The sequence below is a fragment of the Myotis yumanensis genome, unplaced genomic scaffold, assembly GCF_028538775.1.
Source record: "Myotis yumanensis isolate MYYU_CA2020_CCGP unplaced genomic scaffold, mMyoYum1.0.hap1 SCAF_10, whole genome shotgun sequence".
Taxonomy (NCBI): Eukaryota; Metazoa; Chordata; class Mammalia; order Chiroptera; family Vespertilionidae; genus Myotis; species Myotis yumanensis.
Genome location: NW_027223761.1, coordinates 36221077 through 36235346, shown reverse-complemented (window position 1 = coordinate 36235346; position 14270 = coordinate 36221077). Strand labels below are relative to the sequence as shown.

General features: G+C 49.0%; 1 protein-coding gene and 1 long non-coding RNA gene across 9 annotated transcripts in view; one reads left to right on the top strand and one right to left on the bottom strand.

Moving 5' to 3' along the window:
* Nucleotides 1–14270, top strand: part of LOC139017210 (uncharacterized) — a 163030-nt gene that overhangs the window by 106769 nt on the left and 41991 nt on the right. The gene's annotated exons all lie outside the window — the stretch shown is intronic.
* Nucleotides 1–14270, bottom strand: part of IRAG1 (inositol 1,4,5-triphosphate receptor associated 1) — a 110916-nt gene that overhangs the window by 69793 nt on the left and 26853 nt on the right. For 4 of the 8 annotated variants that reach the window (XM_070425297.1, XM_070425300.1, XM_070425298.1 and 1 more), the window contains exon 2: nt 2595–2752. The exons of 2 other annotated variants lie outside the window; for them this stretch is intronic. In XM_070425297.1, coding sequence (XP_070281398.1) covers nt 2595–2752 — 158 coding nt within the window. Of the gene's footprint in view, nt 1–2594; nt 2753–14270 lie in introns of those variants that run through there. 2 more of the 8 variants (XM_070425305.1, XM_070425302.1) reach the window with 2 other exon arrangements.

Genomic DNA, 14270 nt, shown 5'->3' with positions numbered 1-14270 from the left:
GAAAACTCAGGGAGGCCCAATGCCTGCCATAAGGGCAGAGAATAAAATAATACTGAAACTGATGTGGCCTTCGGTCTGAGGTGTAACCTCCCCTGGCACTGTTATCCCTCAGGCCAAAGAAGACACTCAAAGGCTGGCTGAACAGACAGAGTCTAGGAGCCAGCCACTAACAGTTGCCCTGGGGGGGAATGAGGAACTGGAGACACAGAAATTTTAACAGACTCACACAAGGTCTCTTGACCAGGATGTGGAAGAGCAGTGACTCCAGCCCAGCTTCCAGAGACAGGAGCCTGAGTCCCTGGGAGCAGGAAAACCAGGCGGCAGTGACTCCAGAATCCACATTCTTAAATCCTGTGCTCATGATCCTCCCTTGTAAGACCTGAGCATCCTGGCTCTGGCTCACCTGAATGGCAAGGCACAAACAGTCTCTCTATTTTCTTGACTTTTCAAAAGCACAGAGAGAATCGTGGCATTTGAAGGACCTTTAGAGACTGCCCCCTCATGTTATAGAAGTCTGCTTTTAGCTCAGGATCATAGGGAGAGTGAGCTGTGGGGACCCCGAATCTGGAGCTTCAGCTATTCAACTAGGGTTCTCTGTCCCTCAACTATGTGGTGGGCTCCTGGAGCCCATCCCCTCCTTGACCACCCCTAAAAACTCACCCTCACCTCTGACCCAATGCAGCTGCACCCATGTGTGGTTTGAAGCCATGAAGGTCAGAATGGCCAGCAAGCTTCTGTGCTTTCTGGTTTTGTGCTCCTGACAGGTGTGAAGAATCTTTTAGAGAAGTTGGGAACCAAGATGAACTGAACTCAATGTAAAAGGATCGCCTCACTGAGGGTGGAATTGCATCTTTGCCCATCTTTTATTATTATTATTTTTAGGAATACTTGTATTCTTGGGGAGCACGGCATGGCAGCTGTTTGGGGGAGCTGCCCAGGATTCCAGAGCTAGGTTTTGCATCAAAATCTGGCTTACAGGCCCTACCATTGTTAGTGAGTGGGAGCGGTCAGGAATAGCCAAGGCAAAGAGTCCAGGGCTGAGGAGTAGGGAGGCTATGGGGACAGAGCCTTGGAAAATAGTGACCTGAAGACGGGAAATAGTCACATTTGACTACAGATGGGAATATTTTGTTCTTGGTAGTCATTCCTTTATCTCCAAGTTTTCAGTAGGTGAACACATTTTATGGTTGGTTAAACCTTATAGTCCTCTGCTGGCAACGCTTTGGGGGAATTGTCCACATTTGGTAGGAACTGCAGTAGGAGAGGGGCAGAGCACTGAGTTTGGGGAAGGCCAGCGGTCACCGCAGAGGAGCAGTCTGGAGCCATTAAGAGTAAATGAGGAGCAGCGCCCCCATGGTCCAAGACATTCCTGGGAGGGGGGCTCAATAAAACCCTGAGCTGGCTGCCTTCAGCCAAAGACATGGGGGCTTGGCCCACGGTCACTTAGAAATTCAAGAATTCCCAAGGCTGCCAAGTTCTGCAACAGCATGAGCTTGGGACATGGAGATACAAGAGGCCAATCTTTCCTAAGTATTTATTATCTAAGTTCCCAGAGTTATGATGTGTAAGAAAACAAATGTCATCTTAACATGAAAACATTCACTAAGAATCTTCCCACTTGTCAAATGAATGCTCACTCGTACATTCTTCCCTCACTTAGCAAGTGTCTATCCCTTCTGGCTGAGGGCAGTTGGGATGACTGTCAGATATAACAGGATCATACGCGTTCAGTGCAAAGTCAAAGAAAACAAGGTTGGAGAACTTCACATGCAAGGTCTTGGATCAATGAGGAGCAGATGGAGCTGGATTAGTTAACAAATGAAGAACAAAATTATGGAGAGGTGGCGAGATAGGTTCTTCACGAGGGGGATGATTTGAATATTGAAGGACTGAAAGAGGTCCTTGGGAAGACAAATGAAGATCTCAAACATGAAACAAACACTCTCCAAATGAAGGCTGTACAGTAAAATGTGAAGGAAGTGGCAGCAAGTGAATAGGTCGTCTTCTTGGTATAAAAGTAAATATACCCACACCAAAATCAACACACTTGATTAATTCTTTGTTCATTCTAAAAAGTGACATATAATCTATACTTTGTAGTATATATAGCTCAAGATAACTTGCTTTCATACTTTCATTTGTGCAATGCAATCTCAAATTAACTTATTTTTATACTTTCCTTTTTTTATAATATACTTTTGCTGAAAATCTTGTTCACTATTTGTATGAAAATTTGACCTTCATTTTAAGTGACACTTGCTGGTGTTCATGACCCTGCCATGATGAGGTTCTCCTCCAAATCCTCCTCCATTCTAAGAGGGAGCCTACAGGGTTAGGATGGTTTTACGTCCCAGGAGGCCTCAGACACAGCCTAGGAGGCTCCAGTCTCAGGGCATGTGGGGACCTTGAGCAATTCAAAGGAACTTTGTGTGTCTATTCCTCAGTGTGGACTCTGCACACCTTCCCCAGCCTCCCAGTGCAGCCTTCACGGGCTGTCGGCAAACCCTCTGGCCAGACCAGACACTATGGCCTCAGCCCAGGGCGTTTGGCTTGGCCCTGTCCAGGCTAGCTGCAGGCAGGGAGGGGGCACTTACTTGGCCGGTGGGGCTCTGAGCTGACTGTGGCTCTCCGGGGGGCTCCTCGTCCTCGGGAATGTGGGGCATGGCAGCCTTCTGGCAGGACTGGCCGCGGGTGCCCGGAACCTCTGCTGTGTCAGCCCCAAAGATGCTCCAAGAGGCCTGGGCTCCGCAGGCTGAGGAGATGCCAAAAGGACAAGTCAAATCCACTCCCATCCCTGAGCCAAGCCGGGTTCCGTTTCCGGGGGTCATGAGCCGCAGAGAGAGCCTGCCTCAGTTTGCGTCAACACCAGAAGTGGGAATAGAGGGCCTTTGGAATTGCATTTCCTCCTGTTCACTAGCTCTGTTTACAATGTCAGAGGTGGCCTTAGAGATTTTGCATCTAATTTGGTCCTTTCAGTAAACACAGCTATCCTGGGAGGGAGAAAAGTGCTTCAGCCTCCTCAAAGGCATAACTAATGGACGACACTCCATAGGGATCGCTCTACTTATCTACCATTTATTGAGCACCTACTGGGTGCCAGGCACTATCCTAGGGGCATTATCAACATTGCCTAATTTAATCCTCACAATGACCACTAATACCGGCATCAATATTCACATTTCATAGATGAAAAAACTGCTTCAGAGAGTGGCAGCCATTTGGTTCTCATAAAGAACCAAGCATTTGAATCCAGATCTTCCTGATTTTGAGGCCAGGGCTCTCTCCACTACACCACACAGCCTTCCTTGGCTGAGTGGGGGAAGAGGAAGGCATGGTGTTTCCTGACTTCCTGCCCCATGGCTCGCCTCACACCCTTTAGCAGCTCTTCTAACCCTCAGTGGGGGGCTCTGTCACTTGTGAACAGACTTCATTGGGCCTGTCAGCCCTGCTAACGCCATGATTCTGGAGGCCTGGTCTGGGTGGATCTCATGTGCCTTGTGCAGTGTTCGCCGCAGAAACCTTGGTTTGCCTCCCCCAAACCAGGTTTACCACCTCCCCATGGTGTAGCAGCCTTGAGGTCCTGCTGGATTGATCCCAATTAGCATAATCCCATCCATCTTGCCACAGTGATTGGCTCAGGGACAGACAATAGATTTAGCTTAAGCCAATGAGCATGTGGCAGTGTATGGGGGCCCGGATGTTTTCTCTTGCCCTGGGTGGTAGAGTGTGCAGATGTGAGGCTGGTGCTGCTGATGCCATTTTGCTTCCATGAGGAAGGACAGACTGAAGATAAAACTAATAAGAGCCGGGGGCAGAGCCAACAGACCTGCAGAGAAATGGATCTGGGGCCCTGATAAAAACTGACGTGCAGGCTGAACTCTTTCTAAACTAGCCAGTTACACAAACAATATTTTTAGTGTTTAAGTCAATTCAGGTTGGGTATACTTGTAACTGCTAACTTGTAACTCCTATACTGTCACTTGTAACCATTAACCGCTCTTTCAAGTTTCTTGCCAGTCAAGAGACCTAGGACCATGATCTCTCCAACAGACCTGAGCCAATGGATCTGGCTCCTCTGCTTCCTCCTGGAAAAGGAGACCAGTGATGTCGGGCTCTACTGGAGAGACAGGATAGCAAGGTAGAAAGAGCATAGGCTTTGAAACCAGATTCCTGAGTTCGAGACCCCCCTCTGCCACTCAGTGGCTATGTGGCCTTGAACGATGGTTTCACCTCTGAGCCTCGGTTTCCTAGTCAGGGAAACAGAGATAAGAATGCCTCCCACATAGGACTGTTCCAAGGATGAAATGAGATAGAGTACCCAGCATGCAGTAGTGCTTACGGAGGCCATGTAGCTGCAGGCGGTCTGCAGCTTAGGAACCTTGGCCAGAGTCCAGAGACTCTGCCTGGCCTCTTCCCACCTCTAAACTCCTTCAGGTCCCTTTCCCCTACTGGAGTGTGGACACCTTCACAGACATGCAGAACCAACAACCAGCCTGGTTCTACAATTGCAGAGGTTCCCTGCTCTGCGGACGGCAAATGAAAACCACCAGACACTGGGTTATCTTTAGATCCTGTCCTCAGCCACAGTCAGGGGGCTGCTGGACACACATGCAGAGAACAAAGGACATTCTCATTTACTGAGCACCTACTATGTCCTGGGTCTTATGCAAGGTACAGACTGCTGGAGGCTGCAGGAGGAAGAAGCAGAAAGCCCTGCCACCTCCCATAATACGAGGTACTGCCCATGCCCACACCTGACACATATACCTCGGACTGAGCTCCCGGATGCAGGCAAGAGGTCTGATTCCTCATGGGTAACCAGAAGATTTAGCCAAAATTTTTTGTTGCTTTGTATTTAAAGTCTAGAGAACTTCCACCCTTGGGTTGGTTGATGTGACTATCATCTTGACTTGTCATTCTCTGCAGTGGAAAGGTAGTCCCATTCATCTCTGAAACAGTGTGGGTGACCCCTACTGGACAGCTCAAGAAATCTCATCTCAAGTAGACTGAACTGAGCATTCATTCATTCATTCATTCACTCACCACAAGCACTGACTTTACATCCCCTCTACCAAGCCCTGTGCTAGGTGCTGGTGACATAAAGATGACAAAGACGTGGTCTTGGCCTTCAGGAGGAACAGAGTCCAGTGGCAGGAGGCAGTTGGAAAACAGCATAATGGGATAAGTAGTTTGAAAGTGAGAAGTTGCAGGATCCCAGATAAAGGTTCTTAACTATGGAAATTATATGATGGATGGAATATAGTGAAGATTCTACATTAGAAATGGTGTTTGAGCTGATCCATGAACACTGAAATACTGAATGAAATTTATCTGAACAGACTGGCTGGAGGCCTAGAGGAGGTGAGACAGGAAGGGAGAATCCATGCTGGACAGATAGAACCTGGCTCTTGGGAATGAGAGCTATGGGGCCAGGTCATGCTGTCTCCATCCCAAATAGTCACTATGGGAATAAATTGAGCTTTGTAGTTGCCCAAGGGTGAGCTCTGTGATTAATTTCTATTATCTTTACTCAGACTTCAGCAGCAGCAATATCAGTGGTGCTGGTAGCAAGGTAGCAAGAGTACCCACAAACCCCAATTCTATCAGGGAAGTTGGCTGCACCTCCCAAGAAATCACTTAAAATGATATGTGATGCATGCGCAGGTCCAGGTCCAGGCTGTCTTAATAGGAGTATGATTTCCAAAACATAGGAGACAATAGTTCCATTTTTTTCTTTATGTCTTAATCTGCACAAAGCATATTGTGCTCTGCATGCTGTGAAGGATCAGATAAATTGGTAATGTTCAAAAAAGGGAAGCAGGATGTAGGGAGACAAGAAGTCGTGTTTAAAGAACTAAAGATCTTTAGGAAAAGAGAAGGTACAGGGAGAAATCAGTCTCTTCTCAGATATTTGAAAGCCATTTGTGTAGTCCTATTGTTCCCAAAGGACAGGTTCATGAACAATGACTGAAAGGCCAGATCAAAGCAAGGGAAAGCTTTCTAGTGGCTGGAACCATCTGAAGGTGCAATGGACTGCTCTTTAAGGTAGTAAGCTCCCTGTTCCGGGGAGAGTTTCAGCAAAGGCTGTGACAAGGGTCACAGGATTCCTACCCACTTCAGGGGTCTTGTCCAACCCTGGATGCCCCTAAAATCCTGTACTCTTTCTAGTCCCAATAAACCACAGATTTGACATTCCCATCCTATACTCCTTAAGACATATCTTAATTCAGTTCCTGGGTCAGAAAGCAAAGTAAAACAGAAACAAAGTAAGTCAGACAAGCCCTGAAAGGTGTCAGCTGCGGCAGGATAAAGCAGAGTAGAGGCTGACTAGGTCCCACGCTTGACAAATCGGAACCCCGGGCTCCTCAAGGGGCGTCCCAGCAACCGCGCCTGCCCAGGCCATTCCCACGCTGCTCCTGCCCCTTTGTTTTCTCTCCCTCCCATTATTATAAACTTGCTGCTTAAAATAGCAAGGTAGCAGCAGAGTCCCGCCCCCGGGGTGACATCTGGGTTCTGCGGGAGTTCGTGGGCACTCGGACCTCACATCCATCACAGCAAAGTTTAGAATACAATCTCCAGGAAGTGGTGATCTAGAGCACCAACCCATAAAAGGGAAAAATATTTAGTCATGTTTGGTCTCCAGCCGCTCCTTCTTTAATGCATTTTCAAGGTCCTTCTTGCTGCCTCTCAGGCCTGGCCAGTAAAGGGTTAGGTGAGTCATTAGCCAATCAGCTCTTTGGATGCTACTCATTCTGCCCCCAGCCAGTGTTTAAGTTTAACCTGGCCCACTTTACAGGAAGGAAAACTGAGGTGCAGAGAAGGGAAGCAACTTCACTGGGTCCAGTTAGCTTTGTATCTGGTGCAAATTATCTACGAGCCTCTGTTGGTAAAAGTATCCAATCATTTGTGTAACTGAAAAGGCCAACAGTTTCTGAACCATATTTAAATATGTTATCTGCCCATGGACATCCCATGAGAGAAAGCAAACTAACATATTTTTTTTTATTCGTTCACTCATCAGGCATTTCTAGGTTGCCTACTGAGTATCTGACAATAAGAGTATGATTTCAACTGCATTTCAAGTGCTATGTTATTTAACCCCTGTGAGGTGGGTTTTATTGTTTCCGTTTTGTATATGAAGGAACTGAGAAACAGAGAGGTGCAGCAACTTGCTCAAGATCACACAGCTAATAAGTGGCAGGCCAATGATTATAACCCAGGAGAGTCTGATCCCAAGTCCCGTTATCTTCCCCCTCTTCTACTCCACCGCCTCCACCAGGAGTTCTGCTGGACTATAGCAGCAGGACCCAGTATGAACACCTGCCCCACGAGAACTGGAGTGTGCATTCCCCGTGGGGCTAAGGATAGGTGATGGGGCAGGGAAAGAAGCAGCAGGTGGTCAAGCCAGAGGTCTTATGAGGGCAAAACAGAGGGCCCACAGTTTGAGGTTGTATGACCCACATTGTGGGGGTGCAAACCCACCTCTTCATTTATCTGTCTGGCTGTCCACCCATTTACCTATTCTCCTGACTTTTCCATTTACACAACTGTCCGTTAGTTTTCCATCCAACCTTTCACCCCAGGAAGTCCCATGCCTGTGGCATCAACAGCACAAGCTCTGCCCCTAGGAATAGCCTCTGCAGGACCCTGGGGCTGTGGGGAGAGGACAAAGGGCAGGAGAGGGCTGCTCTGACAGAGGGGCTCTACAGGCAGAGGCATGCCCATCTATAGCTGAAGGAACCCTCCATTCTGCACACTTCAGCTGGGGGTTGGGCTGCCTATGTCCCAGCAAGCATTGGGCCATCGTCAGGAGTCATGATTTAGCAAGGGCCAGTACAGAGACCACCCCTTCAGTGCTCTCGGCAACCCTGTGAGGTGGGTACCGTGAGCACTATTATTATTAACAGGATGATTAGTCCCATTTTACAGAAGAGGAAACAGAGCCCCGAGGATTTGCCCAGGAGAGGCTGTGCAGAAAGTCAGAGCAGGTCTGTCTGCTTCCCCAGCTCCTTGTAGGGCCAAGCCCACCTGCTCATGGGTAGCATTCTTGACAAGCAGTGGCCTCGCACGATGGCCCCAAGGATGCCTCTCCCAGAGCCTTGTGGTCAGCCCAGAAGACACTAAGCCCTCTCTGAAACCACCGTGGCCAGGAGCACAGCCCACAAGCCGAGCATCTCTCCTGTTCTCTCATAATCTCTGGGTGTCCGGGGAAGAGCCAAGGCCCTTCTGGTAAACAACGGGTTAACCCAGACTCGACTGACCTTTTTGGAATGACTCAGAATTCTCAGAAGGAAGTTTTTTTGTTCTTCCAGCTTTGAATTTTTGCTTTCATTTTAGCAACACAAAGAATTTGAAAGAGATTAGGTTGCTATTAATATCACTGGTCTATGTCTAGATGAAGAATTGGATGGAGCGGATTGTTTGGAGTGGCTGCACACACGTCTCTCAGTCCCTCTGCAGCCTCGGGGATGACGGTGGGCCAGTGGAGATGGATCAGTCCTGCCCCTGCTCCCATCGCACAGGTCCAGACAGAGGCGAGGGCTTGACCAAAGCCATGCCTGTGGATGAGGGGCAGTAAGGAAACCCCGGGCCCAGGGTCTAGTTTAGTAAATGATCCGTGAATGTGTCCATGCTGTGAAAGCAGGAGTTCTTGGGCAAAGCCTTCCAGTTCTCCTTCCTCTCATGGCCATTCTCATGGGAAAGAGAGAGTGCTCCCTGCTCCCTGTGCTCACCCCAGGGCCATCCTGAATAGATTTGGAGACTCTCCTGGGGCCTCAAATATCAGTTCAATGTGCTGAGAGGCACCTCTGTGGGTCCCTGGGCCTGGCCAACTGCAGAGTTGGGTCCTGTACCCCTACGAGGCAGTCCGAATAGGGGTCCACCTCAGGATGGCCCCATCCCGCTTCCTAAAGTCAGGATGCTTCGAGGGGGCTTTGGAACTTGGCAGAAGGGGTTCTAATTCCCCCTCTGCCTCTTCCTTGCTGGATCCGTCTTTCCCAGCCTCAGTTTACTCACCTGTAAAATGGAGGTAATAGTACTTGTCTTTTAGGGTTGTTGTCAGGATTAAATGAGGAAATACATGCAAGGTGCCAGCTTGCACTCAGTGAGTTCCATTCCCACTCTCTGAGTGGGGCGGCTGAGTTCTCTTAGCCACAGCATCATCAAGACCCAACCAGGAGACATGGTCCAGGCCTGGCCAGGGCTTCTCCTCTGTGCTGACAAGTAGATAAAAGACCACCAGGCATGACTGGAACTAAGCTCGCCAGGGGCCATGCATCTGGTGATGCTGACATCCTCTCCGCTGCTGGGCAGCAGTGGCTGCAGGTGGTGGGCTTAGCGAGAGAGGATACAGTGGTCAGTCCCAGGTCTGTGCTGCGGTCCGTCCTGGTGGAGCAAGGGTGGGGTGCAGAAGGGCAGAAGGAGGAAGGGGAGCAGGAGGGGACAGAGGGACTTCCCTAATGACTTCTCATCCTCCACACAGCCCCTCTGATCCAGGAGCTGGGAGCACTGGGGCTGCGGCCTGAAGGTGCTTCGGTGAGGCTGGCCTTGAGCATGCCCCGCCCCCTGGAGTCTGCACCCTCCTGCCATGCTCCCCAGCCCCGAGGAGCTCTTGCAGGCTCTGTTGGCTGGGAGTGCCTTCCTCCCTGATTCAGAACCCATTCTAGCCCTGGAAGTGAGCCAGCATCTTCTCAGCAGGGCCAGGGCCACATTTGGGAGGGGAGGCCGGCCAGCTCCCAGAGGAAGAGGTCAGGAGTTGGTATGGTGCTCAGTGGGGGAGGAAGGGGGGAGCCATAGGGGGCAAGGGGAAGAGGGAGAGATGACACATTTAAAATAGTAACACCCCACCCCCGCTGCCTTGCCCTGCCCCTCACACAAACCGCGAGACCATTCTGTACTCTCTGCCTTGGAAAGGGTTGTAGCAGCAGGAGGTAGAAAGGGAATGTATCTCTGCCTTATATGTCACCAAGGAAAGTGCTCAGACACAAAAAACAGATTTGGGGGGAAACATCTTAAGTAGTGGAAACTCCACCCCCCCCCCCCCCAAGACTAGTAAAATATTATGGGGCAAGGGAGAGACAGAAGAGGTGGAGCAGAAGCTGTGAGAGGCCACTCTGGCGAGCCCCTGAGAAAAGGGCCTGAGCCTGCTTCCCTGGGGAGAAGGTAAAGATCCCTAATGGCTATTTGGTATGTTGCGATAGATAAGGCCTTTGGACAGCCTGTTTCTTGCACCCTGGGGCAGGGGTGCGGGGAGTGAATAGCAGTGATCTCTGTGCACCCAGGAGCAGAGTTGTCAGAATGGAAGGTGCTTTAAAAAGCTGATTCAGAGGTTACCCTCCGACCAAGGACTGGCAGAAAGTATGATGGACTTCTTGTCAAATGCCAGCCAGGACAGATGACATTGGGCACCAGGGTACCCCTCACCCCAACTCCCTGACACTCTGACCTTAAATGCCACAATGGAGGAAGAGGAGGATTGGAGAGACCCTGAAATGCCTGGGACCCAGGTTCAACGGGTCCTGAAAAATGGTCAAGCCAAGGCCAGACTTCCATCCACCCCACCCGGGCTCCAGCCGTGACCGGAAATAAGCCGGAACATCTCCCCAGGTTTCCTCTCCAGCTCCTTCACTTCAGCAATTCTTTTTTTAAAATAAGTCCACTTGAAAAAAATTTTGCTTCTTAGAAACATGTGCAATTGCTCAATCGGAGGTGGTTCAAAGGCACCGGGAACAGCAGAACCTATCTGAGCTGCCCATTCAGCTCCCAGCAGAAATAAATCCCATCCGGATCTCATCCGGTTCTCTTTGTTCCAGGCTGCCCAGCAGCCTCCTTTCTGAGTCACTCACTCCAGGGTGCCATGAGTCATCTTCCTGGGGTCAAGGACCACACGGTGTTCCTGGGTCTGCAGGGCTGGCCAGGGCTCTGAGGGGCCATCAGAAAGAGTGGGGGACCGAGGACTGCCTCCTGCGTCCTGGAGCTAGCTCTGCCCTCCCTTGCGTGTGACCTCGGGGGTCCCCCTGCCTGGCCCTTCCAACGTGCGTTTGTTTGGAGCCTCTCCAGTGATGTGCAGGAGCCTGCTTGCAACAGCCCATGAGAGCCAAATGTAAAATTGTCAACAATATTGTGAGCTGGTCGTTAAACACAAACATCACTAAAAATTAAATTACAAGTAAGTTACATTAAATGCGAAGGAAATAAATACCCCAAATAACCATGCTCTGATTATTCGGCTAATTTTACTATTGTCTGTGGTTTTTTTGTGTGTGTTTTTTTTTGTTGTTTTTTTTTTGTTTTTTTTTTTTTCGCTTAAAGTATTACAAAGGGTATTACATAAGTGTCCTTTTTTCCCCCCCGCCCTTGACAAACCCCTACCCTCCCTTACCCCCCAGTGTCTTATGTCCATTAGTTATGCTTATATGCATGCATACAAGTCCTTCGGTTGAACTCTTACTCCCCTCCCTCCTGCCCCCCAACTCTCTCTGGCCTTCCCACTGCAGTTTGTATTGTCTGTGCTCTTGAGATGATTTGTTTCTAATGGGTCTGTGGTGGAAACACTAGGTAATGATGTGCTACTGTGCACCTCTTCCCCACTCCGTGTTCAGTGATGTGGAGTTAATGCCTTGCAATGAGTCGTGATGGGAGTACTTATACAGTAGGAACCAGCAAATGCTACATATCAAGGCCCTTCTTCCCTCGGAGAGCTGGCTGTTAAGCACTTACTAGCACACCACGGAGCCTCTCCTCCTCACCCCTACCAGGGCGCAGAAGGAATGCAGATGACTTTAATCTTAACCCACGACAGTATAGTTATAGAGATTTGATTGCCAACTGCCTTTGGATAACTCTTCCTGAGTGTACAATGGGCCCCTCCCACTCATCAAGTCCCAGACAGAAACCACCATTTCTCCCAGCTCCCCAGCTCTGCCCTCCCGCAAGCTCACTCTTCCTGGGCCCTCATGAATGACACCCAAGCTAAAAACCTGGAAGTCCTTACCCTCCCTCTCATTACTCTTGCCTCCCTCAGTCTGCAGGGCTGGCCAGGGCTCTGAGTCCTGTCAATCCTAGTCAGAAAGTCTTTGATCACCTCCCACTTCCCACTTCCCATGGTCACACCCCGGCCATGACTCTCCCCCTCTGTGTTATTGCAACAGCCTCATTGTTCTCCTCACCTCTGGTCTGGGCCTTCCAACCACCCTCCACAAGACACCAGAGCAGTCTCTCTAAAACACAATTTGGATCCTCTTTTCCCTTCTTAAAATCTTTGAGGACTCATGTTTTTCCATGGAACCAATTCTAAGTCAAGACCCTCGCCCTTCTCTCTGGCCTCATCTCCTATTTCAGCCTTGATGCCCTTATGCTTCCACCACAATGGACCAACAACCAACCTCCAAACAAGCCCTGCTTTTTCACGCTCTTTGCACATATCTTTTTGCCTATGCCTGGGCCCCCTTCCTTCCCCTTTCTATAACTGATGAACTCCTACTCGGCCAAGAACCCGTTCAAAATATCCCCTTCCTCATAAACCCTCTCCACCTCTTCACCCCAGGAAAAGCTACTTCCTTCCCATTTCCTATGGCTGCTCTAACACATTACCACAAATTTGGTGTCTTAAAAGAACATAAATTTATTACCTTTCAATTCAGGGGGTTGGGATTCCAAAATCAGTCTCAGTGGGGTAAAATCAGAGTATCAGCAGGGCTGTGTTCCCTCTGCAGGCTCTAGGAGAGAATCCTTTTCCTGGCTTTTCCAGATTCTAGAGGCTGCCTACATTCCTTGGCTGGTGGCCCTTTCTCCGTCATCAAAGCCAGCGGTGTAGTATCTTTTCTCCTCTCTGACCTCTGCTTCCATCCTCACATTTCCTTCTAGTCTGGCTTTGACCAGCCTGCCTCCTTCTTGTAAGCACTCTTGGGATTACATTGGGCCATTGCAGATAATCTCTCAATCCAAGGATCCTTACTTTAATCATATTTGCAATGCTCCTTTCTCTATTTAAGGTAACACGCACAGGTTTCAGGGACTCGGCCCTAGACATCTTGGCAGGGGGCAGGAGGGTTATTCAGTTCATCACACTTCTCTACTCTCCCAGAGCACTTTGCACAGACCTCAGTTCAGCTGGAATTTGAGTACCTCGACAGCAGGGACTACACTTTTATTCATATTTTTATAACTATTTTTAAATATTTTTTAATTTATCTAGTACTGTGCCACGCTTTCTACATACATAATCTCATTTAATCATTGTAGTGCCCTGGACAACAGCAATGAGAGCTGGTATTAATTGAGTAGGGACTGTCTGCCAGGAAAGTGTAAACTCTTACTGTGCTTCATCTCCCTGAATTCTAACAGTAGTCCTAAGCAGTGGGTACCATTTTTACCCACACCTTACAGAAGAGGAAACAAAGTCAGGTAACTTGCTGAAGATCATATTTATTAGACGGTGGAGACAAGATAAATGACAAAAATAAAATAGGTAGTCATGTGAAGAATCAGAGATTATGAATGAGAGAGGAACCTTTAAGATCCTCCAGTCCAGAGTCCTCATTTTAACCTTTTATCTTCTCTGAATCCATGTATAGTGCCCTTTTATTAAAAATACTGCTAAATACTACAAAATAAAAATCATGTCCTAGACTGTGGGCTCCTTGAAGTCAAGGGCAGTATATATTCACCTCTCAGGGTTTCTTGAATAGATGGATGAATGAATGAAAATGTGTCGTACACTCCGTGATACAGAAGGGTTAAGAGAGCAAACCCTGGTTGTTGAGGAAGCCTTGGGAAGTCCAGTGACTCCTCCAGGGCTGATTTCACTTGTGGCCCATAATGGCCTTGGAGTCCCTCGTGTGAGAAGTGGGGTAGAATTGGCTCCGTTTTCCTCTTACTGACATGACATGAACACACATCACCTTAGCAGCTGCCTATGCAGGTGGAGGGCCTTGCTCCCCCACCTCCCCATTTCTACTGAGCTTCCCCAGGTTAACAGCTGAGCTTTTCTCTGGATGAGGTAACTGGGCTTCCTGTCTTCCCTGATATACATGTGCAGATTTTTCGCCTGGGAGTCTACCAACCAAAACCTCACAAAGGGCAGGGACTCCTCTGCCACCTTCATGCTTCTGGGTGACCATCCAGGAGTACTTTGCAAAGTGACTTTTAGAATTAACTTATCAGTAGGCTTCCAGCTTTAACCTAAACCCAGCAGGAAGCCACAGAGCAGTCGCCTGGCCCTTCTGCCTCCACATGAAAAGCTAGCCAATGCATTCCCTGAACGGCTGGTG